Source organism: Sciurus carolinensis, chromosome 6, assembly GCF_902686445.1.
Source record: "Sciurus carolinensis chromosome 6, mSciCar1.2, whole genome shotgun sequence".
NCBI lineage: Eukaryota > Metazoa > Chordata > Mammalia > Rodentia > Sciuridae > Sciurus > Sciurus carolinensis.
Window position 1 is genome coordinate 13435077 of NC_062218.1, and position 27100 is coordinate 13462176.

At 42.1% G+C, this 27100-nt stretch overlaps 1 protein-coding gene across 1 annotated transcript in view; it reads left to right on the forward strand.

Moving 5' to 3' along the window:
* Nucleotides 1-1055: 1055 nt before the first annotated feature.
* Fbxl7 (F-box and leucine rich repeat protein 7) overlaps nucleotides 1056-27100 on the forward strand; it is a 386769-nt gene continuing 360724 nt past the window's right edge. Inside the window, exon 1 of the mRNA XM_047556568.1 lies at nucleotides 1056-1592. Within this exon, the coding sequence (XP_047412524.1) occupies nucleotides 1556-1592 (37 nt within the window). The 5' untranslated portion in view covers nucleotides 1056-1555. The remainder of the gene's footprint in view (nucleotides 1593-27100) is intronic.

A 27100-nucleotide genomic window follows, 5' to 3' on the forward strand; every position in this document is an offset into this window, starting at 1 on the left:
TATCTTGTCTTGAAGAAAGACAATTGCAGCAAATGAAAGGAAATTGCCCATATAAAGTTTATAGGAAGTCAAATCACTAACATTTCTGCATGTGATTGCAAGTCTCTTACAAAATTTATAAATATAAAACTTGATTTTCTACTGAAGTACCGTATGTGATTGCATTATTATGTATGTTTAATTCACAACATCCAAAACCTGTAAATAGAAACTTGTGATGTGCTTGGCTCCCTACAAAGAAATTTGCGCTATGAATGCCCTCGTTTTTACTAAGACGTAACGTTATAAAATTCTTGGTATTTACATGGAAAGGGAATAAAACATTAAGAATTTCCTTTTTTTCTGTTTAATGGACGGAACACCAAAGAACCATTTTAACGGTCTGCGCGTGCCCTATAAATCTCCAAAAGAGGTTCTAAGATATTAAACAAAAGATAACACCAGTCACAAGAAAAAAAAAAAATAAAAAGTATAGGAGGAGGAGAAAATACACTTCCTGGCTCAGAAGCTCTTAAAAGTTCTGAGCCAGGAAACTTCCTTCGCCAGGGCGGGTAATGTCTTCGGCTGTTCAGGGATCCACTCCTGCTAAGTTCGCCTCAAGTTTTCCCACCTTTTGCTCCATTTCTCGCCTGAGTCACCAAACATGGGGAGACACGGGAGAATGCCAACGTATACCCCTGAGGTGTGTCAGGATCAGAAACCGATTCATGCTTATTTGAAATGCCCACGCACCTAAAATAGGCCATATTTGCAAACAATCCCAGGGCATTTAGAACGACGCCTGGAAACCCCTCTTACAAATTGGGGGCCAAGCCTATAAAAGAACAATAGTAAACCCGAGCCAGCAGCACGTTCCGTCGCTCCAATCGGTTCGCGGGAGGCGCACACAACCCGCGCCAGGGCTGGGACCCCGAGCCCGAGCCGCGAAAAGGCGCGCTGCCCCTTTAAAAGGCCGCGCATCTCGGGCCGGCCTTCCTCCCCGGGGCTCCAGCTGTGATTGACGCTGGGCGGCGAGAGGAGGCGCCTGGCGCTAACAAAAGTCCGGCCCGCAGGCGAGCCGCGCCGGGCCGCTCATCTCCGCTCACTCGGGGCTCCCGCAACAAGTGGCCACCGCGCCCTCCCCCGGGAAGCCGCGGGCAAGCGGGTCGCCGAGGGAGGCGGCGGCGCGGGGGAGTCAGGCGCCCGCGCGGCTCAGCGCGCACCGCAGGGGACCGGGGCGGGCGGATGGGGACCCCGCGGCGGCGGCGCGGCGAGCCTCTGGGCGGCCCCGGGGCGCGGGCTCTCCGCGACGCTGCTCCCGCCGGCCCCGAGCGCGGATTCTAGGAGGGGAGGAGGCTGTCTCGGCCGGGTCCGCCGCGATCTGGGTGCCAGGAGGGGACCCAGCGCCCCCTCCCACCGGAGGACAGGAGCCGCCCGCGGCCGCAGATCGGCCCCGGAGCGAAGGGGCATGTGCGGCTAACGGTCCCGTCGGACAGGCTTTCCTCTGGCCGAAGGCGCAGGAGGTGCGCCCCAGCTATGCAGTGTCCGGGGAGACGGCGGGCATGACGGCGACAGGATGGGCGCGAACAATGGCAAACAGTACGGCAGTGAGGGTGAGTGGGCCGCCGTCTTCAGACTCCCGGATCGGTCCCCCCTCTCCTTCCTCTCTCCCTCCCAGCTGGGAAGGAGGGCTCTCGCTTGCTGCCGTGGCGCACCCCCATTTGGCACGATGTCTGGGCCATCACCTTGCCCTTGGGCACTCAGTGATCAATGAGTGGGTCTCTAACCCAGAGGCTCTTTTCCACCAGGGGGGTCTCCTTAAGGAACTTCCCAGGTTGTCTTTGGGACTGCTCAGTCGTCTTTCTGCCGTGTTTACGAACACGTGTGCCTCAATTCTCCTTCCCAGGACACCTGGGGCTTAGGATGATGGTTTGTCAGATGGCGGAAGACGTTGTTGAAAAATAACGCAGTGAAACTTTCCCAGGCCTTTGTGCTCCAGTCCCCTGGACTTTCCTGTAGCAGGAAAAACTTCTGGAATAAGTTAAGCTTCCATTCTTTGCTAACTGCACTGGTCTGACAGCCTCGTGAAATTAACCACCTATGGATCCTATGAGGCATGGAGTGGCCAGGAGCTTTGTTTTGGGCTCTCTCGGGGCTCGAGACGGGCAAAGGACCATCTGTTTTGTGGGGCTGAAAGTTACACAGAAATATTGCCTGTCAAGTGGGAACTTGGAAGTTGGGGAAACTTTAAACTCCGCCCACTTCTAAAAGGGTGATGGATGTGTGGGCTGGCTTCTCCCTCGTCCCTCCTCCTCTTTGCATAAAATCATAGTGTTTTAACTCAGTTGATTAACAGCATGCCCCTGATTCGCATAATGCAAAGGCATTTTCTGCAGTACAAAAGTTAAGGTCTGTATCTAGCAAACTTGGCTGGAGTGGAGTGGAAGAGACTGGGTAGGTTTTACAACCCGCCCCAGAGGACAGGCGGTTTCAAAGGAGGGGCCAGAGCTTGCAGACTGGTAGGAATGCAGAACAGCTATTCAGCATGTGGTGTGAAAGAAACTCTTATCATCCTGTTCAGAGCTTGGAGCTGAGGCCACAGAATGTGGGTGTCTCTCCTTGAGCTCAAATCTGTCTTCATTTCTCTGCAGCTTTGTGAAATTACAGCACAACTGACCCTAAAAACCCCATATCTACCTGAACCTTTTGTATAAACCATTCTTTTCCAGATCATCATGTTTAGAATTCCATATATATATATGCATATGTATATATATGTGTACGTGTGTGTACACATATGTGTGTGTACGTACATACGTGTATGTGCATCCATCCATATCCTGGGCATTTATTTTCTAAACAACTTCAGTTAAAGATTTTCTTTTTAGATAGCACATATGAAAGTATGCCAGAAAAGATTATTGGAGAATCTTGGCCACTCCCCAGATTGTCTTTTAAACAATATTTTAAAATGTGTGGAAAAATGAAATGTTAAGCCATCTGAGTCTGAGTTCTTAAAAAAAAAAAAAAAAAAACTTTGGTGCAAGTCATTGTGGTGTGCGCTTGTCAGTCTGGGTATGCACACAGTATGTTACTTGAACACTCGGGGAAAAGGGCAGCCCAAGAAGAGTCTAGAGTCACTACTGAGCAAAACCCCTCCACCACCCTCCTAATCCTCAGCAACCTTGTTCTTCCCTCCCAGCTTTCTGGTATTGTGCAGTGTGTGGTATATGACGACTTCCTGTCTGAACAGCAGAGTTTTCAACCCTTGGGAGAGAAGAGGAGAGACAGGGAACTAATGTTCCCCAGCTGTTACCCGTAAATACTACCTCTGCATTTTCACTTCAGCTGAAGTCAGATTTTACCGAGATCAGATTTAGATGCACTGTGGACTTTTTATAGGAAAAACCTCTGGTGCTCAGCTGATTGGAGGGGACCAATAGGAGGCTTTGGGATGTAACTGTGAGTTTTGGCTGGAGCGACACAATGTGTTTAGTTTGCATCAACTCATTTCCAGTGTGTCAAGATTCCTGTGCCATAGACAGGCAAGGGAAGAATGGAGAAGCAAAAGTAACATCGCGTTTTCTTCCCTTTCTTCCCGCTTATCCTGTGGCTGCTCCTTGATGAGACAGTACATAATTAGGTGTGTTTCTGTTGAAGGAGACTGGGAATTAAGATCATTTTCTGGATTGAGTGCAATTTTGGCCCAGTATTTTTCAAACATAACAGGAGATTATCACTGAATGCCTATTAATAGACTGCAGTGAGATTGCTTAACTATATGGCATTGGCATTTATGTATACTTCGAGAATCTGTAAGTTAAGTACAATTTACTAATTCATGGCAGTTTTGACAACACCACACCAGGCAATGCCCCTTGAATACTGCAAATATTGTTGAATCATTAGAAGTTTAAACTAAGTATCTGTCAGTAATCGCACTTCCTTCTGCTCTTGGAAAATACCTTCATTTTTCAAAAGTTATTTTTGAGACTTACCTGAACAGGTGCAGTGGGGTAGAAGTTTCCACTTCATTGTAACCCGAGGGTCAGTGTGGTCAGCCTCACATGAGAGCTTGTCAGAAGTGAGAATCTTGGGTTCCTTCTGGAACTGCACAAACATTTATCATGTGCCTGTTACGGCTTTGGGAAGTTCTTGTGCAGAGGGCAGAGTGTCAACTTGGGAGTGTGGAATTTAATTCCAGCTTCAACTCTTGAGGCCTTTTTTCCTCTAAAGTGAAGGGAGGAATTTCTCTGTGGCATGATTTTCCTTGTCTGTTTCTTGAATGTGCCCTGATTCATTTCAATTGGCCTTTATACTGCTTTACTGGTCCACTTAGAGACGATTAACCTTGGAAAGATGTGTCCTAATTAATAGGGAAGTTAAGGCTTTTACTGCCAAAATATCAGTAAGCACCCCTCCCCCTTCTGTTATCCCTCTTTCTCATCCATGGCCCTCACTGTGACTTGGCTCCACTCCTAACTCAGCAGGTCCCTAAATCTTGGCTTTCCCCCCATAACAAAGGTATGTTTAAGGAGATAAAGAGAGTTTACAAAGTATTTTGTTTTTCTAACCCCTTAGTGAATATGCAGATAAGTGGTCCAGCTTGCTGTCCCTCCTCTTAGTGCCTTTAGGATCTTGCTCCTGGAGAAGTTCCTATACCATTCTTGATCGTTAGCTTTCTAGAAATAGAAGTGAATGTCTAAATGATGAGTATTTTCTGGTAATTTCTTTTATGGTGGGTCATTTTTTTTTCTCTTCTTTATCATCTTTCAGAAAGTATAAGTTACAGTCGGTGTATAGAAATCTGGAGAATGAGTTGGGGGATTCCAAGCCATTAGAACCATTAGTTCTGACTCCAGTTAAGCCAAATAAACAAATCTCAGTTCCAATAGGAAAAGGGAGCTGCCTTCCCTGCCTTTTAAGGTTTCTGAGCCTCTCCATCACTTACTCTCTGTTTCAATGTTATGTTTATGCTACTTCAGCAGGTCAGAAGCAGTAGCACTTACGCTGTTAACAGCTCCTTTGCAAAGGCCTGGATATTGTTGAATCGGAGCTGGTGAAGTCTTAACCCTGGATTTTGACCCCTGGTAGCTCCCTGTTCTACCAAGGCCTTTTCTTCACCTCAGATCCATGTTGCCCGGTGACAGTCCAGTTGCCTGAGACTGGAAACCGTCACCACTTTGAGTGACCACTTGGAACAATAGTAATGACAGCAGCTAAGGCTTATTTCAAGTTTACCATGTGGAGGCATGATTCCAAGCACTTGGCTCACACCGCCTCACTTGTCCTCATGACGATCCTATGGGGTAGGGACTCATGTGCCCATTTCACTAATGAGGAAACCCAGGGCCAGGAAGGATGTTGTGCAGCGAGTATATACTGAAGCAGGACTGTCCAACTCTAAGTGCAGAATCATTGATTCATTCATCAACCAAGTTATACAGGTTGACTTTTTACTTCCATGGTGTGCCACAAACCCTTAAATACTTCTGGTAAGTCAGTAAATAGAGAAAAGATACTATCCTTTCCAATTATATATCTGTGTGTGTGTGTGTGTGTATGTGTGTGTGTGTGGTTGTTGTTGTTGGAAAGGAAGTAGAACAACAAACACAACTAACACACATACAGAATCATTCAGTAAACCATGTGGCATCTCACAAAGGGCTGTATTATCTGAATAAAGAAAATTGGCAGATTCAGAAAATTGGGAGTGTGGGAGGAAGAAGGTTTTGTAATTCCGATTGGTCACTGTTGAGTTTATTGAGAAGGTAGCACTTAAACCAACACTTAAAGGAACGAGGGACTTAACACTGAGGATCCAAGTTGCCAGTTGCTGTTTTTAACCACAGTATTATTAAACCAAGGTGAACCCTCTTTATGCTTGGCTTACTCAGTTTGAGTTACCGTAACAAAGTACCATACACTGGACGGCTTAGGAACTATAGAAATCTTCTCTCATAGACTGGAGGCTGGAAGTCAGAACTTAGGGTGCCAGTATGGTCAGATTCTGGTGAGGGGCCCCCTTCTGCAGATTGGCAGCTTCTCATTGTATCCTCACAAGACCATGGAGAAAGACGGCCAGCTAGCTTTCTGGCTTTGTCTTAGAAGTGCACTAATTCCATTCTGAGAACTTGACCCTCATAACCTAATTACCTCTCCAAAGTTCCATCTCCAAATGCCATCACATTGTAATTAAGGTTTCAACCTTAATTTGAATTTGGGGGGATATATTTAGATCCTTGCAATGTGTGAGGGTATAAATAGTAAATATCATGGAACAGACTCAGTCTGGTCACTGGGCATAGCTTTTGCCCAGATTCTTTGCTAATCTGCTTCATCCAGGTATACAGATAATTTGCAACTGCACTTAAGGGAAGGGAAAGAAAAGCCCAGCAAACACTCTTCAAACATAGTGTCCTGTCTGCACTTTGATTAGTGAATGTATCTGACTCACTGGAGAAGTACACATTGACCTGAAGATACCTTCAGAGATGACTGTAATTCTGAGGTAGAAGATCTTCATGATTTTCCTCCAGTAAATAGTTCCGTTCTGTTGCAAATCAGAAGATCAGAGATCACAGTTTGGTTCATATAAAAGCATTAGCATAGCTAGCAACACCACATTTGGTCTGACAAAGATATTTTCAGAGTTGGGAAATGTTATTGCAGTTTTTAAAATGAAAGAGAAAAATGAGAGGTAACTTTTCTTTCCACTTGGGAATCAACTCATATAAACTTTGTCTTAATTCTCTCTGATATTTGAAACAGAATGAATTCTGGATTGATACTGAGTAAGTAAGAGTCAATTTTGTGGCCAGGCTCAGAGGCACTTGCCTATAATCCCAGGGGCTGGGGAGGCTGAGAGAGGAGAACCATGAGTTCAAATCCAGTCTCAGCAACTTAGCAAGGCATGTAGCAACTCAGCAAGACCTTGTCGCTAAATAAAATACATAAAAAAGGACTGGGGATGTGGCTTAGTGGTTAAGCACAGTTGGGTTCTATCCTCAGTACCAAAAACAACAAGAACAAAAAATCCCTTTTGTCCTCAGCCTATGTCCATTGTTATTTCTGGTTGTTGCTCTCAGGACGTGGTTGGCTGTCGGAGTGGTAGAGCCTTTGAGATGGACATTTGAGATGACCTTAGGGATGTATTTCAACATGCCACAGCATCTGAAATTAAAACTAGAGTAAGTAAATTCTCCAGTGGATGAAGACAAGAATACATTAAATTCAGAAACTTCTTACTTTTAACATAATATTTGAAAAGCTGTCATGATGAAAATTAAATTTCACAGTGCCCAACAAAGACCGATGTGTCTAAGTTACAGGGAGTCAGATTCAGCTCAGTCTTAGGAAGACCTGTCTCCTGATCAGAGCTGTCCAGAACTGCACTGGGCTACCTGGGGAGGTATGTCAGGGTGACCACGGTGAAGGACCTGGTGCTGGAGATATCTGCTTTGATTATCAGCTATCTGACCTAAACCAAGTCCCCTTGCAAACATTATGTCACATGGGATTATGTTTGATTATGCATTATTTGGTTCTAACTTCTGTTTCTACTTTATTTCCCATAATACATCTCTATCATTTTAGTTACCAATTAAAATCAACTCCTTTAACTTTTAGGGGGTTAATTCTGTGGCGTGTGTGTGTGTCTGTATGTATGTGTGATATGCTTGTGCTCCTGTCTGAATATATTTAGATCTTAGTTGGCAGATTGACTGTTTATTTCCCTGTCTTCTGTGGGCCATAACCACTGGCACCAAAAATCGGGTTGGATAAGTGACTTATTTTCAGTACACTGGCGGATACTCACTCTCCTTATAGTTATGTTAGCAATACCAGTGCCACAAGCAATCAGACATGTGCTTGGAAGCAGCTCGGCCAGGCAAACTACTTCTGCAGAATGGTGTGTGTGCTTCCAAACAAAGTCTGGCAAGCAAGCACACTTGCAGGAAGTCTACCTGTTTTTATACCTAAAACAGCAATGCCCCTTGCTCTGAGGAGCTCAGGGTTACAATCTAAGAAATTGGCTAATTTTAAAATTGGGGAGGACAAAGAAAAGAGCCATAGCTAAAAAGGTGTCATGGTTTGGATATGAGTGTCTCCCAGAAGGTCACATGTGAGACAATGCAAGGAAGTTTGGAGGAGAAATGATTGGGTCATAGCCTTAACCTAATCAGTTGATCCTGAAGGGATTAAGCAAGTGGTAACTGGAGGCAGGTGGGATGAGGCTGGAGAATGTGGTTCACTGGTGGTGTGCCTTTGGGGTATATATTTTGTATCAGGAGAGTGGAGACTCTCTCTGCTTCCTGATGATGGGAGCTGCTTCCCTCTGCCATCCTCCTCCACCATGATGTTCTGCCTCACTTTGAGCCCTGAGGAATGGAGCTGGCCTTCTGTGGATGAAGACATCTGAAACTGTGAGCCTCCAAATAAACTTTTTCCTCCTCTACAATCTTTCTGGTTGGGTCTTTCAGTCACGGCCGTGAAAAAGCTGACTAAAACAAATGGCGACGATTGGATATAGGCTGGGAAGCTCCAATGGCTAATTGGGTTATTTGAAGAAACACACCTTGAGTTGTTCCCACTCCCTCTCTTCTCTTGTGGCGGGATAGTCTTCCTGTGGCGAGTGCATTCTGAACTTCCGCAGCTCTTACTTCTTCACCCAAGCTACTGTTTCTTAACACAGAGGTTTCTCTCTCCGTTGGTCAGGCTGGACCCCTTCCCCCACCTCCTGCTCGCCTAGGGGCTGTTCAGGTGCATTGTCCTTGGATCTGCCACATCCATAGGCTGTGGTGCTATGGTGTCACTTTCCACTCTGCTCTCTTTACCCTCTGGCTGCCTTTCTTACCTCCCAATTTTACTTTTAAGGTTAAGTACTATATTCTGAAAATGGACCACTAGGCTGTCTATTTCTCACACTTTGTTCCTTTTTATTACTCTAGATCATGTAGGCTTACTGAATTCAAAGCAAGACCCTTGGTTGTGCTTGCGCTGAACGCCTTGACTCAATGTTTTAACTTTGTATATGAGGTTTTATTTCGTATGACTGGTTGCTGATATTTGATCAGAAACTTTGAACTGACTAGAACCACAGAGGGAACATCTTCCTCCAGAAGCTCTGGGACCCCCGTGCGGCCAGTGTCCGCTGAGAGGGTCGGAGTGGCTATTCTTTCTTCTGTGTGATAGTAAAGTCATTATCACCTGAACTTCCCCAGACCGTAGCACTTATGGTTTAGATAGGTCACCCCTGAGAGCTCATCATTAGATTATGAGAACTTTAACCTAATCAATGGAGCAATCTATTTGATGGACTAGTGAGAATTTGAAAGGACTAATGTATTGGGTGATAACTAGACAGGATGCAGCTGAAGGAAGTAGGTCACTGGGGGTATGCCTTTAGGGTTTTTATTTTGTACCCGGCACCTCATACCTTATGTTGTTTCCTAGCTGTTACAGCTGAGCAGCTTTCCCCCACCAACCCTGTCTGCCATGGTGTTCTGCTTTACTCAGACCCAGAGCAATGGAGTCAGCTGACCATGGACTGAACTCGGAAAGCATGAGCCAAAATAAACTTTTCCTCCTCAAAGTTGGCATTTTGTTGAAGCAACACAAAGCTAACATGGTAGCTTATTCTTTTATTTTTCTTTCTTTCTTTTTTTTTTTTTTTTTTGCCTTGTTTGCTTGTTATAGCTACAGAAATTTAGACCTCTTCTTCCATCCACTCCCTACATTAATATCTAGTTAGGGTAAGATTTGCTCTATGGGAAGTTCTGAGTCTAATCGAGAAACTAGGCATGGAGGTCAGTATATTAATCCTTTTTATCATTACTATGATTAAATACCTGGGGCTGGGTACTTACAAAGAGAAGAGGTTTGTTCTGACTCACAGTTCTGGTCTGAGGGCCAACATGTGGTGGTGGCCTTCTTTTGGGCAGAGTCCCAGGGTGGTACAGAACACCACATACAAGAGACAGGGAGTGTGTGTGTATGTGTTCTGGTTGCTCTCTTTTTTCTTAGAAAGCCAGCAATATTCAATCATGGGGCTCTACCTTGATGGCTTAATCTAAACCTAGGTGCTTCCAAAGGCCCACCTTGAAACACCATGGTCAGATTAAGTGTCCACTCTTTTAATACCTCACAAGCACTCCAACTTTCTCTAAACCCTAGCAGTCCATGACTTCAGAACAAGGTGGTGAGTGCTGGTTCACAGGAAACCCCATCTCTGTGTGCTAAATGTGAGAACCAGTGGTCAATGGAGGTGCCCCAGGAATCGAGCTATGTTCCAAATTATGGCAGCTCAGAATGGGTCTGCAATTCCTGAAACGTCTAGAAGATGTTTATGTCTTCTAAAAGCAAAGCAACAAAAACAGGTTATTTGGAGGAGTAGCAGCTCAGGCACTTAGGAGAAACTTCGTTTGGAGACTCTCCCCAACTCCTCTCCTCTCCTTAATCTTTATGTCCCATTGAGTTCATGGAAAGTGATTCCTGTGGATTCTGTATAAGTGAGGACCCTGGTACCCTTCAGTGCAGGGGCAGAAATGCCTGGCCAACCTGGGTGCTTCCCAAGCCCTCAGGCTGCTGGGAAGGCAAATGAAGGACAAATGGCAGATACTTACAATACGTGCTTGTGAATACCCCAAAGAGGTATAGCTTTAAAACTTTTGACAGAAATAATCACTAACCATCTCTGAATTTTCCTCGGTAATGAAATATAAACACATGGTCAACATTTTCCCCATTCCACGGTTGAGGACTTGTAGACTGTTTCTGGAGCCGTAAATCTCTATTAGGTTGTGCATTAGATGTGCTCATTCTATCAATTCCTATTTGAATTCTTAAACCAGTAACAAAATGAAAAACAGTTGTTCACACTGCATGAACTCATAATTGTAACTTCAGAACCCTTGAGCAATGTGTAGAAATGTTATTAAAACATTTTTTGTTTGCTACCCTCTCTGTGGTAAATTCCTCTGCTGCATTTTCCAAGCAAATGGGGCAGTGGAAAGACAATCAGAATTTCTGGAGAAAAATTTCAGGAATTTCTCTTATGCTTGCGGATTGACCTTACAAGCAAGCCACGTTTTGGCAAGGTGGAGAGGTCAGGAAAAGTCGGCTTACGTGCAGTTGAACCATTTGGTTCAATCAGGTACTTGTGTCAAAAACTGGGAGCATCTTTAATCCAAGGTTAAAGCCAAGTCTTCCATGCTCCAACCTTCAGTGGTAGGTTCTTCCCAGCTCTGACCCTGGGAAGAAGAAGGTGTGTGACAGAGAGGGAGGAAGAAAGAACTGGAACGATGGGAGAGGAAGAGAACAGATTGAGGGCAATGGAAGTCAGCTACCCTTGGCTGTAAAGGGTAGAGTTGGTGTTCTGCCTAACTCTTTCCTTCAAAAAAGAAACTTAACTAACAAAACAAAGATGATTGTTTACAGATATTGGACAGGTTTGTCTCTTGCCTTCATCTTAATCGTAGGACATACTTGCCAGGTGCCACTTCTTCTTTAAGCACCTTGCACACGGTGGTCTTGCAGTGCTCAGGACTGGTCATCCCATGTCACAGGAGGCACTGGTCATCCCATGTCACAGGCGCCTGCACAGAAGCCCAAGGCTGATGCCTGATGCCCTTCCTGGGCTCAGAGCCCTGTCGTGGCAGAGCCAGGCCTGAAATCGCTGTGATTGCTCTGGAGTCCCTGCCCCCTCTACTGTGCCTGTGACCCTCTTGACTTGTCATTTGGGTTGTAGCCAGAACTTTCCCAGTCTTTGTTTTATTTGTGTGTTTTAAAGAATTGCAGTGACTGAGACCTGGGGGGAGGGGGAGTAAGTGACAGTTTTATGGAGTCGGTGATAAAAAATGACAGACACCTTCTGAAGGAAGCTTTTGGCTTACTTTGTGTGACTCTCCAAAGGACGGATTAACTGCTCATTAGGTAACAATCTGCTGACAAATTGGCTGGCTCTCTAGTATCCATAATAATGTTAGCATATAAAATAATTAGCATATTCTTTAGAGTCTGCAGAGTGCAAAGTAGAGCTGAGTGGCTGTCCTCTGGCTCCTCCAGACCATGATTAGCTTTTAATTATTCTTTGCGCTGAGATAGCCCTTTACTTGGGGGTAGCCTTTGTACCTGCTCATAAACCAAACAAAAACTGATGGAGCGCTGAGGAAAATGCTCGTCTTTCCTCTGTAGTTTGGAATTTTTATCTTAAGTTTCCCTCTGGTTTTAAAACTACAGATTTTAAATAACAGTTAATATGGGGGATTATTCCAACACGTATTTGAGAATTTGCCCTTTTTATTTTGTGAGCCCCTGGGAGGCTTCTCCATGATAATGTTTATGAAGTTGCTTTGTAAACTATAAAACATTTCAGAAATTAATGGCATGTGTTATCGCAGGCACTATGTCTACCATTATCCCCAGTTCACAGATAAGGAAACTGAGGCCTTGGTAGAGTAAATGACTTCCTTGACAGAAAGTAAAGATTAGGTGGAATGAATCTGACTATAAATTTAGTATACTATCCTTTAAATTATTGCTCTCCCTTAGATGCTACAAGAAAAAAAAAGGTGAATATAGTCATGCTAGAGGCTTATTACTAAGAATTCTTGATATTATTTTAAGTTTCATGCACCTAATGATGAAAATAGAGATAGGCAAGTCAAGATAAGGGTCATTTAAGTGCTTTTGCAGCTTTGCCAGGGGGGAAGCCTGGTGTCTTATGGGTCATCCCTGGAGAGAGAACTGCATCATGTCCTAGAATGCAGTTTTGCAATCATGAAATTATAATAAAAATGCAGATTGAATTATTGATAGAAAAATGTTGACAATGAAATGACATTTTTCATTAGAGTGACTTGTTAGTTGATAAAACTCTGCTGGGACTCCCCTTTTGCAAACGCCTGTGTTTAGTTAACTTTTCCCTGCTGCAACCAAAAGACCTGATGAGAACAATTTTAGAGGAGGAAGATTTGATTTGGGGCTCACAGTTTCAGAGGTCTCAGTCCACAGATGGCCAACCCTGTTTTATGCCTGAGGTGAGGCAAGAACATCATGGCAGAAGGGTGTGACGGAATAAAGCAGTTCAGGACATGACAGTCAAGGAAGGAGAAAGGTGGGGAGGAGGGAGAGAGAGAGAGCCCTTTCCTCACCATGGACAGAATATAAATCCCAAAGGCATACCCAAGTGACCCGTGTCCTCCAGGCATACCCTACCTACCTGCAGTTACCATCCAGTTAATCCCTATGAGAGGGTTAATGCACTGATTAGGTTAAGACTCTCTTAACCCAATCATTTCATCTCTGAACTTTCTTGCATTATCTCACACATGAGCTTTTGAGGACACCTAGTACCTAAACCATGACATTCTACTTAAGACATTTAGAGAAAATTATTTTACTGCTGAAAGATCAGAGAAGCAGCTCTAAACTTGAGACTCTCAGCATCACCAACTCCTGATTCTCTTAGTCTTCTCATTTCCTTTGTTGTTGAATTTTGCCTCTGTCTTTGAAAGGTCAAGGTCCTGGCAGACCCTTCTGGAATAGTTGATATCAGAAGTCACTGTGGTGCTGTCTTTGCTGGCTCAAAATCCATTTGTGTCTGAACTTTACCTTACTTTCCATTTACTACCCTCCAGTTTAAGCTCTAACACTTTTTTCTATTTTCTATTCCTTTGTTTATTCATTGCTCATCTTATTTACTCATCCTCATGTGGGTAACCATGGTCACTCAGTAGGTCCTCTGCCATTTCAAATAAATGATGAATCTGGAGCCATGATCTATCTGTATTGGGTCTAAAAAATGCCTGTGAGTAACCCTATCATATTTTCAGGAAACTTTTCTTAGACTTGTACATTGTACTTTTAAAAAAAAGTTTCTCTGGATATACATTTCTTTTGAGAATATCCTAAGTTGGAATTTTATTTTTTAACAATGTAATTACACCTCCCTATGGGTAAAAAGAGTCTAACTAGTATTTAAGAAAAATGAAATATGTATTTTTAAGCATTGCTGAAAACAATTATTGAGGGATTCAGCTTCACAAATATGTTGTATTGTCAACTATTTTCAATGATCAGTATTAAGTAGAATGCTACAATGTATTTTTAATTGAAAATTACTTTGTTTTATGATTTTTTTTTCAACTGATTTGTGAATCTGGTTATTATGATGATTAAGTAAGTCATTAATCCAGAAAGCATCTTAAGAATTTGATCTTTGATAAGTTTTTCCTTTGACTCTGTGTTCTTTCTCTGAATGAAAGGATCAGACTTATAAATCATTCTCAATTCACTGATCTTTGGAACTTTGTAGCTATAATTCTCTTCTATTTGTTTTACAAAATATAAAAAGCTGTGATTGGAATGCTTTCTAGTAAATCTTCTGCCTATGGCTTTCCGTATTTTAAAAATCAGCAGCAAAATATAAGAAAAAAAAGACAGTGTGGATCGGTAGTATGTATAGGTGTATACACATGCATCACTATATTAAAACACCTCCTTTCTATAAATCGATCGAGCAAACTCCATTATTCTATTTTTTTTTCTGTCAATGGAGAGAAACATACAGCATTCTTATGTAAGAACTTTGAGAAATACTACTAAAATCAAGGTGGTATTTTTTATTTATTAGTATGGAATCTATTAGAGGAGCGTTGAAGGTGAAGGAAGTGTCCCAACTCGGGAGCCTTTGGAAGTGGAGCTAGGGTAGAGGCAATCATACCTTAGGGACCAAGGCATGCTGTGGTCACACTGAAGTCACTCTGTGACCTGATACCTACTTGGAGTTGTCTGCTTTTACTTATTAAATGTGTGTCAGATCAGGTGAATGGAGATGACCTCTCAGAGGCAGATGGGACTACACGCTGCATAACAGTGAGCCTGGGTGGCATTCGTTTTGACGTGGCAGTGTGTGTAAATTCAGATTCACAGGAGATGCTCATTTGTGTGTTTTGATTAAAGATCCACAGCTGCTCCAGTGGTCAGAAAGACTTTTGTATAATTATGTCCAGTGTACCGCTCTGAACGTCAGTTTCAAGAAAACGACATTTCTATCCTGAAAGTGTATGTTTTACATTTTATTTTGCATCCACTTTGCTTATTTAATTATATTTTAATATTTTCCTTTATTTTGCCCTCTCTCTTGAGAGACCTCTCCTGTTGATTACCCTGCAAGCTTGTTTTGAGAGACAGTATTTCCCAGGGGAGTCTTTCTGCACTCCTAAACCCATAACAACATGAACTGAGCAATAAAAACCCAATTCCCTCCCCTTGGTTGTGCTTCAAATAGTCATTTCTTTGATACTGGCTAATAAAAACAGGAAAAGGATCATTTTAAATGCTTTGGTTGGGGCTGCTTTACTTCCAATAAGGAAAATTGCCTCACAAGGGGGAGCATGGGTAATAAAGATAGAACTAACTGAATAATTGTATTCAGTCTAATTTGAAATTCCCAAGTTGCCACCTGCAAATCTCATTTAATCATGGGCTTGCCGTGCATCCACTGCCGTGTGTGCATGTGAATTTGCTGTTGCTGAAGATTGTGTCCTCACACTTAACAGAGGTGAACTTCAAATGCCACTGGAGCTTTCTGGGGCCCCTCCCTGCTGAGGAGTACGCGGCAGCTTTGCGGTAGGTAATAAGAGAGCTTTGGACACTGACCAAGAACGAAATGTGAAATATGGAATGGAATCATGGAAATTTCAGTGGTGAAAGCAACTCAGAGCACCTTCCAGGGAAAGAGATTGAGGCACAAAGAAATGAGGCAGCCCTGCCAAGGTCACACCGGTGGCTAGCTTTAGGACCCTGAAGTAGATTTTCTAAGTCTGCTGTTTCATTGAGTCCCTCACCAAGTTTCTCTCTCCCTTCCTTACTTTTAGAAGATTTGAGGGTAATATAGTGGCTGTCTAGGCCTCGGTCCAGATAGTCCCCTCACTGGTAAGCTCATGCCCCAGCTGCACAGCCTGTTGATCCCTGGTGGCTTACAACTTACTTCCAATGACTAGCCAAGGCAGGGGTCCAATTTGGGACAACCCTGAAGGGCTGTCTTGGGTGCAGAGCTCCCCCTGGAATTGGCTGAGTCTTGTACTGCAACCAATCACAAACCAGCTTCTGTCTTCGTCTAATCTGCCTTCTCCTCTTGCCTTTCAATAGTTTGATCCCACAGGTACTTCCCAATAACCCCTGCACTCAGGTCCTGTCAGGGGCTGTTTCCTGAGGGAGCCCAAAACACAACAGCAAGGAGTTTGGCAAAGGATGCTGTATGTCTTCTTCCTGGGAATTGTGACTGTCTTCAGAAGGAAACCTTCAGCTGACAGGAAATGTGCATTGGTTTTCTGCTTGGTGTTATCGTCTAATGCTTTCATTTTGTAGATCAGGAAATTAAACCCTCTACCCTAAAGTGACTTGACTGGTAGCACATAACTACTTGTCAAAACACCAAAACCAAGCTTCTTGCTCCTGGTTGCTACTGTTGGTGCTCCTTTTGAAGAGCCATTATGGAATTGGTCCAGAGTCGTCCTGCTGTTGTAGCTCAGGATTGACTGCGAATGGGTCCAGAGACCATCTAGCTGTCTGATCCATTTGTTCAACTTTTGTACCGAATTCAGGCAGATCAGTAATGCCTACATGGTCCTGTTTTGCTGGCCGTCCTTCTTTGAAGGGTGACCTTTGAAGCTCACCATAATTGGTAGTAGAACAGTAAAGAAGAATTAGTGAAGAAACAGCAGATGGTCAAAGTTGTTATTGCCTGAAATCAACATTTCGTGTTACTGGCCATTAAGAGAGCTGGGGAATATGCAGTTGTTATTACACAAGGGACCAATGGCAAGCTCAGGTTCATTAGGCAGACAAAACATGCAGGCATTAAATCATAAGCAAGATGAAAAATAACTACAAATTAATATGTAGTCTCATGATCATCCTAAATAGTTTATTAGTCATTTTATTACGCTCAAATAATGTTCCACTGAGATTATCAAATTATTGTAAACTCAGAGTCACTATGATCCTGAGAAATTTGGAATTAATTGAAAAACAAATTATTAGCTCATTAGTATCACTATTGCAAGAATCCAGATTTTGTATAGTTTCTCTGATATAATTAATCAGCTACTGCTTTAGAAAAAAATTCTTCAACTCCCATGGCCTGGAAATTAAATAGAAATCATTTTACCTGGTCCTCAAGGTCCTACATGCTCTGTGGCCAGACCCCCTTTTATCTTCTCTCAAGCTACATCTCTATATGCACACCCCGCCTGGCTGAACTGGGAAACTATGTTTCCAAAGCAGACCTTTCCTTTTCCTAGGTTTGTGTCTTTTGTTATGCTGTATTTTTAAAAAATTAAACATTTGTTCTAATTAGTATTAATGTAGTAGAAATACATGTATTTCTTGAAACGTCCTTCCTATGTGAGTCCCCATCTTGATCTGTTCAATTCCGAATTTTAGAATGAAATTCTCTCTGATTTCTCTTAGCTTGTCTTACTTTTAATACTTGACCTCCAACTTTGGGAAAAGTCAGATGCTCCCGTTTGCCATTACTAGTGCTCTGTATACCTTGGAATTTTATTCACAGTGTAACTTTTGTGTCCTGCTTTGGGTTTAGCCACTAGCATGTCTTTGACTCAATAATGGTAAGTATCTGTATACTAGGATCTGTGCTAGGTCTTGGGTGTTTTAAAAACATATCTATCTATCTATCTGTCTCTCTCCTCGCTCTATGAAGTTGTTCTTGACCTTAGGAGCCTGCAGTCTGGTGGGTGGTAGTAATTTCCTGAAGGAGCCGTGGATGGCAAGGTGAAGCATATGATAGGAGACCCAAACGTAGCTGTAGTGCGCGTTAGACATGTATGTTCACAGGACTCCTCCTTTGAGGTAATCTGGAATTGAACCTGGAAGAGCTTGCTAGGCATGACTAAGAAGGCAGTGGGACAACACGAATCCAGACCACTGGAGAAGCATGTGGATTCCAAGATTTATGGGGGACTCGTCTCCAACCCTTGTATCCTTCCGTGTGAAAGGAGCATCATTAATGCACATCCAGGCCTGGAGTACTCACCTGACTGGTGAATTTGGGAGGAATAAGGTCTACATCTCAGCTTCATCCTGTCCAGGGAGGGAGCTGCCCTTGGGAAGCAACCCTTTGTTCTACCCATGACTGGACCAGTATTGGCCTCGAGTTGCTGTACACCTCAATATTAGTCACTCGGCTGTAGACCTAAAATCACAACCTTTATCCCAGGATTACTGGAAATAAAGTCGCTGTTTTCCTTTCTGCCTGATTCTCTTCTTGTTCTTCAATTTGTTGTGAGCCTGGGTGAGAGGAGGAGATGCAAGTCATGGAGCCCTGTCAAGACCTCCAGTGAAGTGTGGAGGGAGGTCGGGAGAGTAATTCAGAGCAGGGACTGGCTGGAATTAGGGCTAGGTTGGAATGATTGAAGGGGAGGGGTGGGTTTCGGAGATGAAGGAAGGGCAGGATTTACAGGACTCCTGACTAGCTGGCCAAGGGAGGAGCACGTGGAAGCCCCCAGGAGGACTCTGGCTCTGGCTTGGGTGCATGGCTGCCTGCATGCTCACCTTAGCTTCTCATTGACCTCCGTTTCCCTTGAGCTGGTTCTGGAGGCCAGTGGAGTTGGTCTGGTCTTTCATCTCTGCTTCGCTTAGTACTACCCAGGATCAGAGAGAACTTTTCAGGAACCAATACACTTGGACATTTGTTCTTCTCAATCATTTATTCCCTTATTAATTAATTGAGTCAGTGGATATTTATGAGTCTTCTCTGTGTTGGCACTTCCTTGGTTCCCCGTGAGATACAAGGATGAATCTAAGGGTTAGTGTCCTCTAGGAACTCAGAGGCTGATGATGAAGCCAGAGAAAGATACTATGGAGGCAGAAGGTTGCTGCTAAGACATGGCCGGAGCCAAAGAACCCGAGTTGGAATCTGGGCCTGTTGCTTACAGAACAGGTGACATCATCCAAGGTCTCTTGTTAGATAAGTCAGACTAAACCTCAAATACTCCTTTCATCCTACTTTTAAATTCTCCTGATTTAGCTCAGTAAACTGGTGGATTGGCTTTGATTATATTCTGTCAGAGGAGAAAAGTGAAAAAAAAAAGTTATTGGAATTCATTTTTGAACAGGAAATTCCTGTCTTGCTAGAAGCTGTCACAGGAGAGCCCAAGTTACGCTCTATTTCTCCCCCTTTTGGAGAATCGCTTCAAGATTTGCACTGGATGGGGGAAGTCAGAACCTGGTTAATTTTTGTGAGATTTTCCTTTGTCAGTACTGGTTGCATAAAAGATCTGAAAAAGAGTCTGAGATCAGTTTTTATTAGGGCAAATCGAGACATTCCTAGGAGGTGGAGGCTAGTGTGGGTGTGACTTGAAGACAGACCTGGCATTCATGGGAGTCACACCTTGGTTTGCAATTTTCTACACCATTTCATACGTCAGCAGACTGTTGAATGGTTGCAAGGTTGGTGGGGAAAAGTCCATCTTAGAAGAGTCTAAAGTTCAGTGAGAAATACTATGGAATTTTGATTGTACGGAGGGAGGTGGTAATGTGTGTGGTATTTGTGTGTGTGTGCACTTGATTGTCCTAGTTCAGTAGCTGCAAGATCAAATGAAATGCTATGTGCTATATTCTGGCACGTTTATTTGGTATCACTTTTAGTGTGTCCTCCAGTATTTACACTAGAAAAATTAGAAGGTAGCTGAATGACAAGGTGTATAAAGTAGTGGTCAAGTTTCCAAAGGGCAATATTTGCTTTATTTAAAATCGTCTTTATTTAACCCAAAGCAAAAAAGCCTCAGTTTTGCCCTATAAGTTCTCCCCTCCCCCCTCCTTAAAAGAAAAGAGAAACAGTATCCTTCTGGAAGAAACTTAAGAGATATAATTAAAATGGCATTTGTTTCTTTAAAAATATGGGAGACCTTGGTATCCCACAAGGGGATGTGATGTATTCCTAATTACATCTGAGAAAAATGAAGTTTTAAAGCTGGATAGGACTTTATAAGTGACATATAAGTGCATTCATTTTGGGTACTAACAATCCCAATGCTAGAAACAACTTGAGCAAAAGCCCGTGTTGGTGGTGACAGTGAATGTGGTTGCTCAGGGCAGACTTGGATGCTAGACTTTCCAGGTTTCAATCTAGCTGTGGTGGTGTGACCCTGTGTAGGTTACTAAATCTCTCTGGGCCTCCATTTTTGCTTCTGGAAAATGAAGTCCATAACAGTTCTTGTTGCTAAGAACTGTCAGGGGACTGGGGTTGTGGCTCAGTGGTCGAGTGCTTGTCTAGTGGTAGAGTGATTGGAAACGTGGGAGGCACATTTGATTCTCAGCACCACATAAAGAAAATAAATAAAATAAAGTTTAAAAAGAAGAGTTATCAGGGAACTGACCTGAGAGCTAGTGAATACCTAGCGCTTGATGCGCGGCCATCACTGCTGTGGGTCTGCTAGGCTTTGTGTTTCATTGAGTCTAAGGTACATTGATGCTGCTGCTCCCTTGACCACAGAAGCATGCCTGGAAGTTATTACACAATTATAGCATAATTGCAATGGTATTTTCAAAATTATAATTATTAGTGCACATTAATTGTACGAAGAATGGGTTTCTTTGGGACATTTTCATACATATGTATAATGCACTTTGTATCCACTGGCCTCAGTGATTTTAAGGTTTCATTGATAGTAAGATGAAGGTGTTAAATGAGTAGTGACAGATCTGACTTCACAGGAAGCTGTTATTATTAGCATTCTAATGGGAAGGATCCTGATAGCATCCTATGAGCATCCTAATAGGGTAGGCTAGGATGAAATGAATAAGATATTATTATTAACTGTTATTATAATTATTTAGCTGAGAAGCTGCATCTTCTAGTCCAGTCCTGGGTCCATCCATTTCCCTTGTGTATCTAGGTGGTGTGTATGAACTATACTTTTAGATACTTTGGGAACTAAAATCTTCATCCGTTTATTCTGAGAGCACAGAACTCGCTCCTCTTGGGATTATGTCATTTGACTTACAATTCTTCAGATGCCTCAGTTTTGTAGTTCTCGGACTTACAGGCAATGAGTGTAGTGCCACCATCTTATTGGAAACAGGAGGATGAAGAAAGTCCCAGATTCCAGTGAAAGAATGTGCTTTTTATCTCAGTACGTGCTCTAAGCCCAAGAGGGAGATGGGGCTGGGAATATTTTCCTCTATTTGTTATTGGTTTATATCAGACAAGTTAAATCTATAAACATTAATCCATTTCTTTGTACTCAGCAAAGGTTTGGATTTATCTGAAGTTTTTAACAGGAATCAGAAAACTTTTTAGTGCTGTTAAAGTTCATCCAAAAGTGGAGGCTGGGTGTATAGTTGTTAAGATCAGTAAGAAAGTCACTCTGGGAGAAAAACCATGTACGTTTTGTATGTGTCTGTGTCAGTCCCCCCGGGATGCTGAAATGAGGGCCTCAGTGAGTCCATTGAAGACTCTGGGCATGGCTTTTCTGCTTGATTGCTCCTTCGTTACTGTTTTATTATTCTTCCTGCTTGGCGGGTCTCGCCTGCCCTTCCCTGGCCCTCAGCCGCAGCTCCCCTTCTCTCTCGCTCTTCTCTCCTTCTCCTCCAGCCATCCCCACCCCTTCATCTTCTGCCTCTCTTCAAAGTTTGCATTGGACTGTTCTTTCTGGGCAGTCGGCCCGGTTTGATTTATTTGTTTCTCATAATTGTATTCGGGGCCTCAGTTACACGTTTCTGATTGATGTTTCAAATGGCATTTGTCTCCTTTACAACACAAATGTTTGCCTGGAATTTTGTAGTGTTTTCAAATATAAATGCAAACTTGACCTCTCCAGAGTGGAGTTGTACCAAATGAGCACCCAGATTGTTCTGAGAGCATTCCAAATATCCCTAAGTGAGGTTTGACTGCTCTGGTTTTGTGTCATGGACTAGAAACAGTAACTTATTGGTCAGACTGATAAGTTGCTAGCTGATTTGCGTTTCTCTCTTCAACAAAATAATCTGAATTTGGGTTTATGGAAGATAAATCTATTGATGATAGTGTAAAAGAATTCCATGTGTCTTTTGTGTCGACCTATGAGTCTCTATCAGTTTTAAAATGCCAGTGCAGCCCTAAATACTTCATGCTTAGTCTCAGGCCAAAGTCTGTTTCTACTTTGAGATCTTCTATTACTCTGTAACAGTCTAGCAAAAACTTCAGCTTTAAAACGGGTCTGTTGTAATAGTGAGTCTTCTTAATTGTTGCACACTCATAATTTTAGATATTCCAGACATTATGCTGTCCAGTAAAAAGCAACTAGCTACATGTGGCTTTTAAATTTAAGTTAGGCTATTGTATTATGGCATATTGTTATAATTGTTTCATTTTATTGTTGGTTATTGTTAATCTCTCAGTGCCTATTTTATAAATTAAACTTTGTCATAGGTATGTATCTATAGGAAAAATGTAGTTTACTAAATAGGCTAGTTTGGTCTGTGCTGGGTTTTAGGCATTCAGTGGAGTTCTTAGAATGTATTTCCAGTGGTAAGAAGAGACTCCTATAGTTAATCATGGATAATCCTAACCTTAACCATTTAAAACGTTCATTAACAATGTTTTCTTTGTATCATAATTTAGAACTGGATTCCATCTCCTCTACAATGTCCTGACCATATTCTTCTGTTCTGCAAATGAGGTCATTGAAGCTGAACACGTCCAATCACCCATGAGCAGGTCCAGAGTTAAGTTTTTGAGTTGCACCTCAGCCCAGTTCTCTTGCTTTCCAGTATAAGGATTTTCCCTCTGTCTATCTGTATTATTCTTGTGTATGTGTGTGTGTGTGTGTGTGTGTGTGTGTGTGTGTACATATACACATACATAGACGTACATATATGCATCTATCATCAAGGGCTGTATTGTGTAAGAGAAGATAGAGGGGAAAAAATCAGGACATTCCTAGATCTAGGAGGTGTCTACAGAATGTGGTTAGAGGAGACCTGAACAACTGGACTTTGGTAATCTGGATCCCATGTTAAAGACTCCAGCCTGTTGGCATTTCTCTGACTCACTTTTGAAAATGAACAGCCCCTTCTCTGCCAAGATTGTTTGCAGTTTTATAAAAGCATTAGAATATATGCCTCCTATGTTCAAGGCACAGAGGACACACACATACCCAGACACAGTGATCAATCATGAGCATCAAGTCATCCACCAGAGGTGAAACACCATTCTGTGTGCTCTTAAAAAATGGTGTGGAAGAGATGAAAGAAAGTTGGAGTGTGTGTAGGGGGTGTGAATAGTCATCTGCAGTGGGCAGGATGAAAGACGGACTCCTGCCAGGGGAGTCTGGTTTCTAGTTAATGTGTAGGGTCAAAGGGACTTTGAATTGAAGAGAGGACAGGCAGCATTTCCTGCCAGCAGGATGGGATGGGTGATGGGAGGGCAGGTGGGAGTAAGTTCCATGTACGGGGAATGGCAGGCAGGGTTGGTCGGCGGGCACTGTGATCCCAGGCAGGCAGTATGGATGGAGAAAGTATGGATTACCAAAGTTACTGATGTGCCAAACTCTCCTGAGGATCCCGTATGGTAGCTTATTTATTCACATACATACCTTGTCTGGGAGAAAAGCAAAGCTCTTGTTTGTGGGAAGAAGAATTCCAGAGTCATCTTTTGGTTGCCCTTAAAGTTTTGGTCAGCATCCAAACTTGAGAGGAATGATCAAGAAGCATTCAATCAGTGTAAAACAATGAGTATCTCATGTTAGAATCGCAAAACAATTAGAGCCTTTATTCAAAACAGACCTGGGGCGCTCAAAAGGAACAGGGCAAGAGCTTGCTCTTCCACTAGGGGGAATCCTGCTTTTAAAAAATTCCATAAGAGGAGCATTCCTGCATAAAATCAAACTCCAGCTAAATGAACAAAATGTGAGTGTGTTCTCATCAGGGAGGGGAAGCCTCATAATCAAATCTAGACAAAGAATTAAGGGGTGTAAAAGTTTATACCCCATGCTAGACTGATCTGAGCACAACCAGTTGCTTTCTGGTGCCTGGGAGGATGACCCATGCCAAGGAGGGATTTTAGCCTTCCTAGAAAGTTCTTGAAGCTGTTGTAAACTTCCCAGAGTGCTTACAATGCTGGGCTCTCGGCTGTGTTCCAGAGTTTATTGCAGAGCGAATCTTCTTCCAGGGTTGGGTGGAGCTATGCTAAGTCTTGCTAACTATTCCCATTGCAGTAGTTCGGTTGGTTTAGTGACCCAAACCAGGGTGATTTGTCCTTTTAGACTGGGCTCACATAGAATAGAAAAAGTATGCTGCTTTTGTTTTTCTCCATTTTCAGTTGTTGTTTTGGTTAGCTTTCAAATGACCTTGAGCTTCAAGTGACTCAAAGTGACACAGAATTCTTGGAAAATAAGCATTCTTTAGTAACACAGCCATTACAGACTACTAGGTCTCTTTACTGTCTATTTAATTTTAATATTTTATGTTATTATACTCTAGTATCACAGTGTCTAAATTATTATAAAATAGCTGAATGAATCAACAGAGGAAGATAATGACATTTTTATGATGGTTATTTTTTCCTACTATCAGTTTGACAAAAGATAAAATATTTGCTTGAGTTAACAGATACCAGAAAGTACTCTCTCACTGTATTATGCCATGATATTTAAATTTAACCCATCAGAAGTTAAAACCAATGTGGTTTCTAAAGGCTAGAGACTTATCTGTTGCCAACTGGTACATAGAAAGAATTTTTCCTTTTACTTTAAAGGTTTTTTTTTTTCTAAGATGTTCTCAAATATGCATTGTTAAAATGCAGAAGGTATAGATAAGTAAAAAGTGTGAAATTATGATTCTCCAAATCCCCCTACCCACTGACAATCACTGTCAACATTTTAATCCATTTCCTTTCAGTTACATGGTTCATTCACTTTGTACAGGTTTCTTAGGATTTTTAAAAGCAGCGTCCTAGAATCTTGGGACTGCAGTGAAGCCTAGACCGTCTGGTACATCTTCTCACCCAAGGAAGCATGTTTCCCATACTGTCTTAACTGATATGCATCCAAGACCTTGGCTCTCCCATTTCTTCTGTTTGAGGATCAAACAGCACAGATCACGTTTTTAAAGGTGAAATCTTCTAGTGTTCTTCACGGGGATAAAAACTTTCTCTTGTGTATTTCACCAGTTGTTTCTCAGAAATAATGTCTGGAATGATCTGTGGCATAATTTTTCTACACCATAAGTCTTGAATATTTGAATATGCATTTCACATTTCTAGTTGGTACCTTTTCTGTGTAATATTTATCCTTCCTGCTAATTATTCCTGCCTCCTTCTTAAGGCCCTGAAGCCCCAGAGTGCATGGCAGAACCAGATAGGAAAAGTGGTGGGGTCCTTCCCATATCTGCCTTGGTCAGATGAGGGACTCCCATCTGTGAGTTTCTTTATTCCAGACACAGGTTCCTTTGGCTTTACTGTCCCTCAGAAAACCTTCAGACCAATCTAGCATGATATCAATGACCTGATTAGTTCTTCCTTCTCAAATCTGGGTTTTCACATTCCCAATGGAAAGGACTGGAGTCTGAAGGCTAAGTCTTTTTCTTTAATTTTTAAACTCTTTATTTTATTTTAATTGACAAATTACATGTATTTATGATGTACCACATGATGTTTTCAAATATGCATACGTTGTGCAAAGGCTAATTCAACCTAATTAATATATGTATTACCTCACATTTTTTTGTCGTGCGCACTTAAAATTTATTCTTGCAGCAATTTTCAACTATGCAATACATTGTTACTTATTGTACATGCTGTGCAGTAGATCTATAGGAGTTATTTTTTCTGTTTAACTCAAATTTTGTGTCCTTTGACGAATGTCTCCCCAATCTTCTCTGACCCTCAACCCCCATTAACTACCTTTTTAATCTTTGTTTCTGAGTTCCACTTTTCTAGATTTCACAGATTAATGAAGTCTTGTGGTGTTTGTCTTTCTGTGTCTGGCTAATTTTATGTATATCCTACAGGCTCATTCTTATTATTGAAAATGACAGGATTACTTTCTTTTAAAAGGCTAAATAATATTCCATTGTGTGTGTGTGTATATGTGGTATTTTCTTTATTCATTCCTTCGTCGAGGATAAACACTTACATTGACTGCCTATTTTGGCTATTGTTAAAAATTCATCTGGGGGGTGGAGGAGAGAGAATGGAGGAACTTTATGTAGAGGGAAATGAGAGGGGGATATGAAAGATGGTGGAATGAGACAGACATCATTACCCTATGTACATGTATGATTTCACAACTGGTATGAATCTACATCATGTGCAACCATGGAAACGAAATGTTGTACCCCATTTGTGTACGAGGAATTAAAATGCAGTCTGTAAAAATAAAAAAAGAATTAAAAACAAAAGAGAATATTCCAGAGTGCTAACAGTGATGATTTCCTGACAGTAGGCCTACAGGTGATTTTTATCTTCCTTTTATACATTTCTGCATTGTGATTTCCCCCCACAATGAGGCTATATTATCTTTTCAGGTAAAAAAAGTCTTTGAAAGAAAAAAAAAAAAAAAAAAAAAAAAAAAAAATTCATGTATTTTTAACTCAGTTTCCTTTATTTTTTTCAAAGGCCATGTTATAAAAATATTTTTCTTCCATGATTTATGTTGCCCTCCTTCTTAATGCTCACTGTCCTTTTTTACTTAATTGCATCAATGTGTTGAATTACCCCTTTCACAGAGAGTGATAGCATGATCAGATGCCCACAACATATCTTCCCTTGCCATGTTGCTAATAGAAGCCCAGACCAAGTGGTAGTGTGCCATGCAAATTGTTTTCCTGGACTCCTTCATAACTAAAAGTGGTTTCATGACTGTCACTGTCAAGGAAATGTATAATAATATCCCTGAGAATCCTCAGGGAGATAGTTGAAATTTGGAGGTAGCATAGGCATCTTGTGGTGGGTAATGTGCTTGACGATGAGACCCAACATGCTGGAAAAAGATAGAGTAGAATAACGGAAACAACTTCGTTCCCCGATGATAACATTTCAGTCGTTAATGTCAGCGATTTCTTACCTTCATTCTTGTGTTAAGAAATATAAACTGTTATTAATTGGAACCAATTA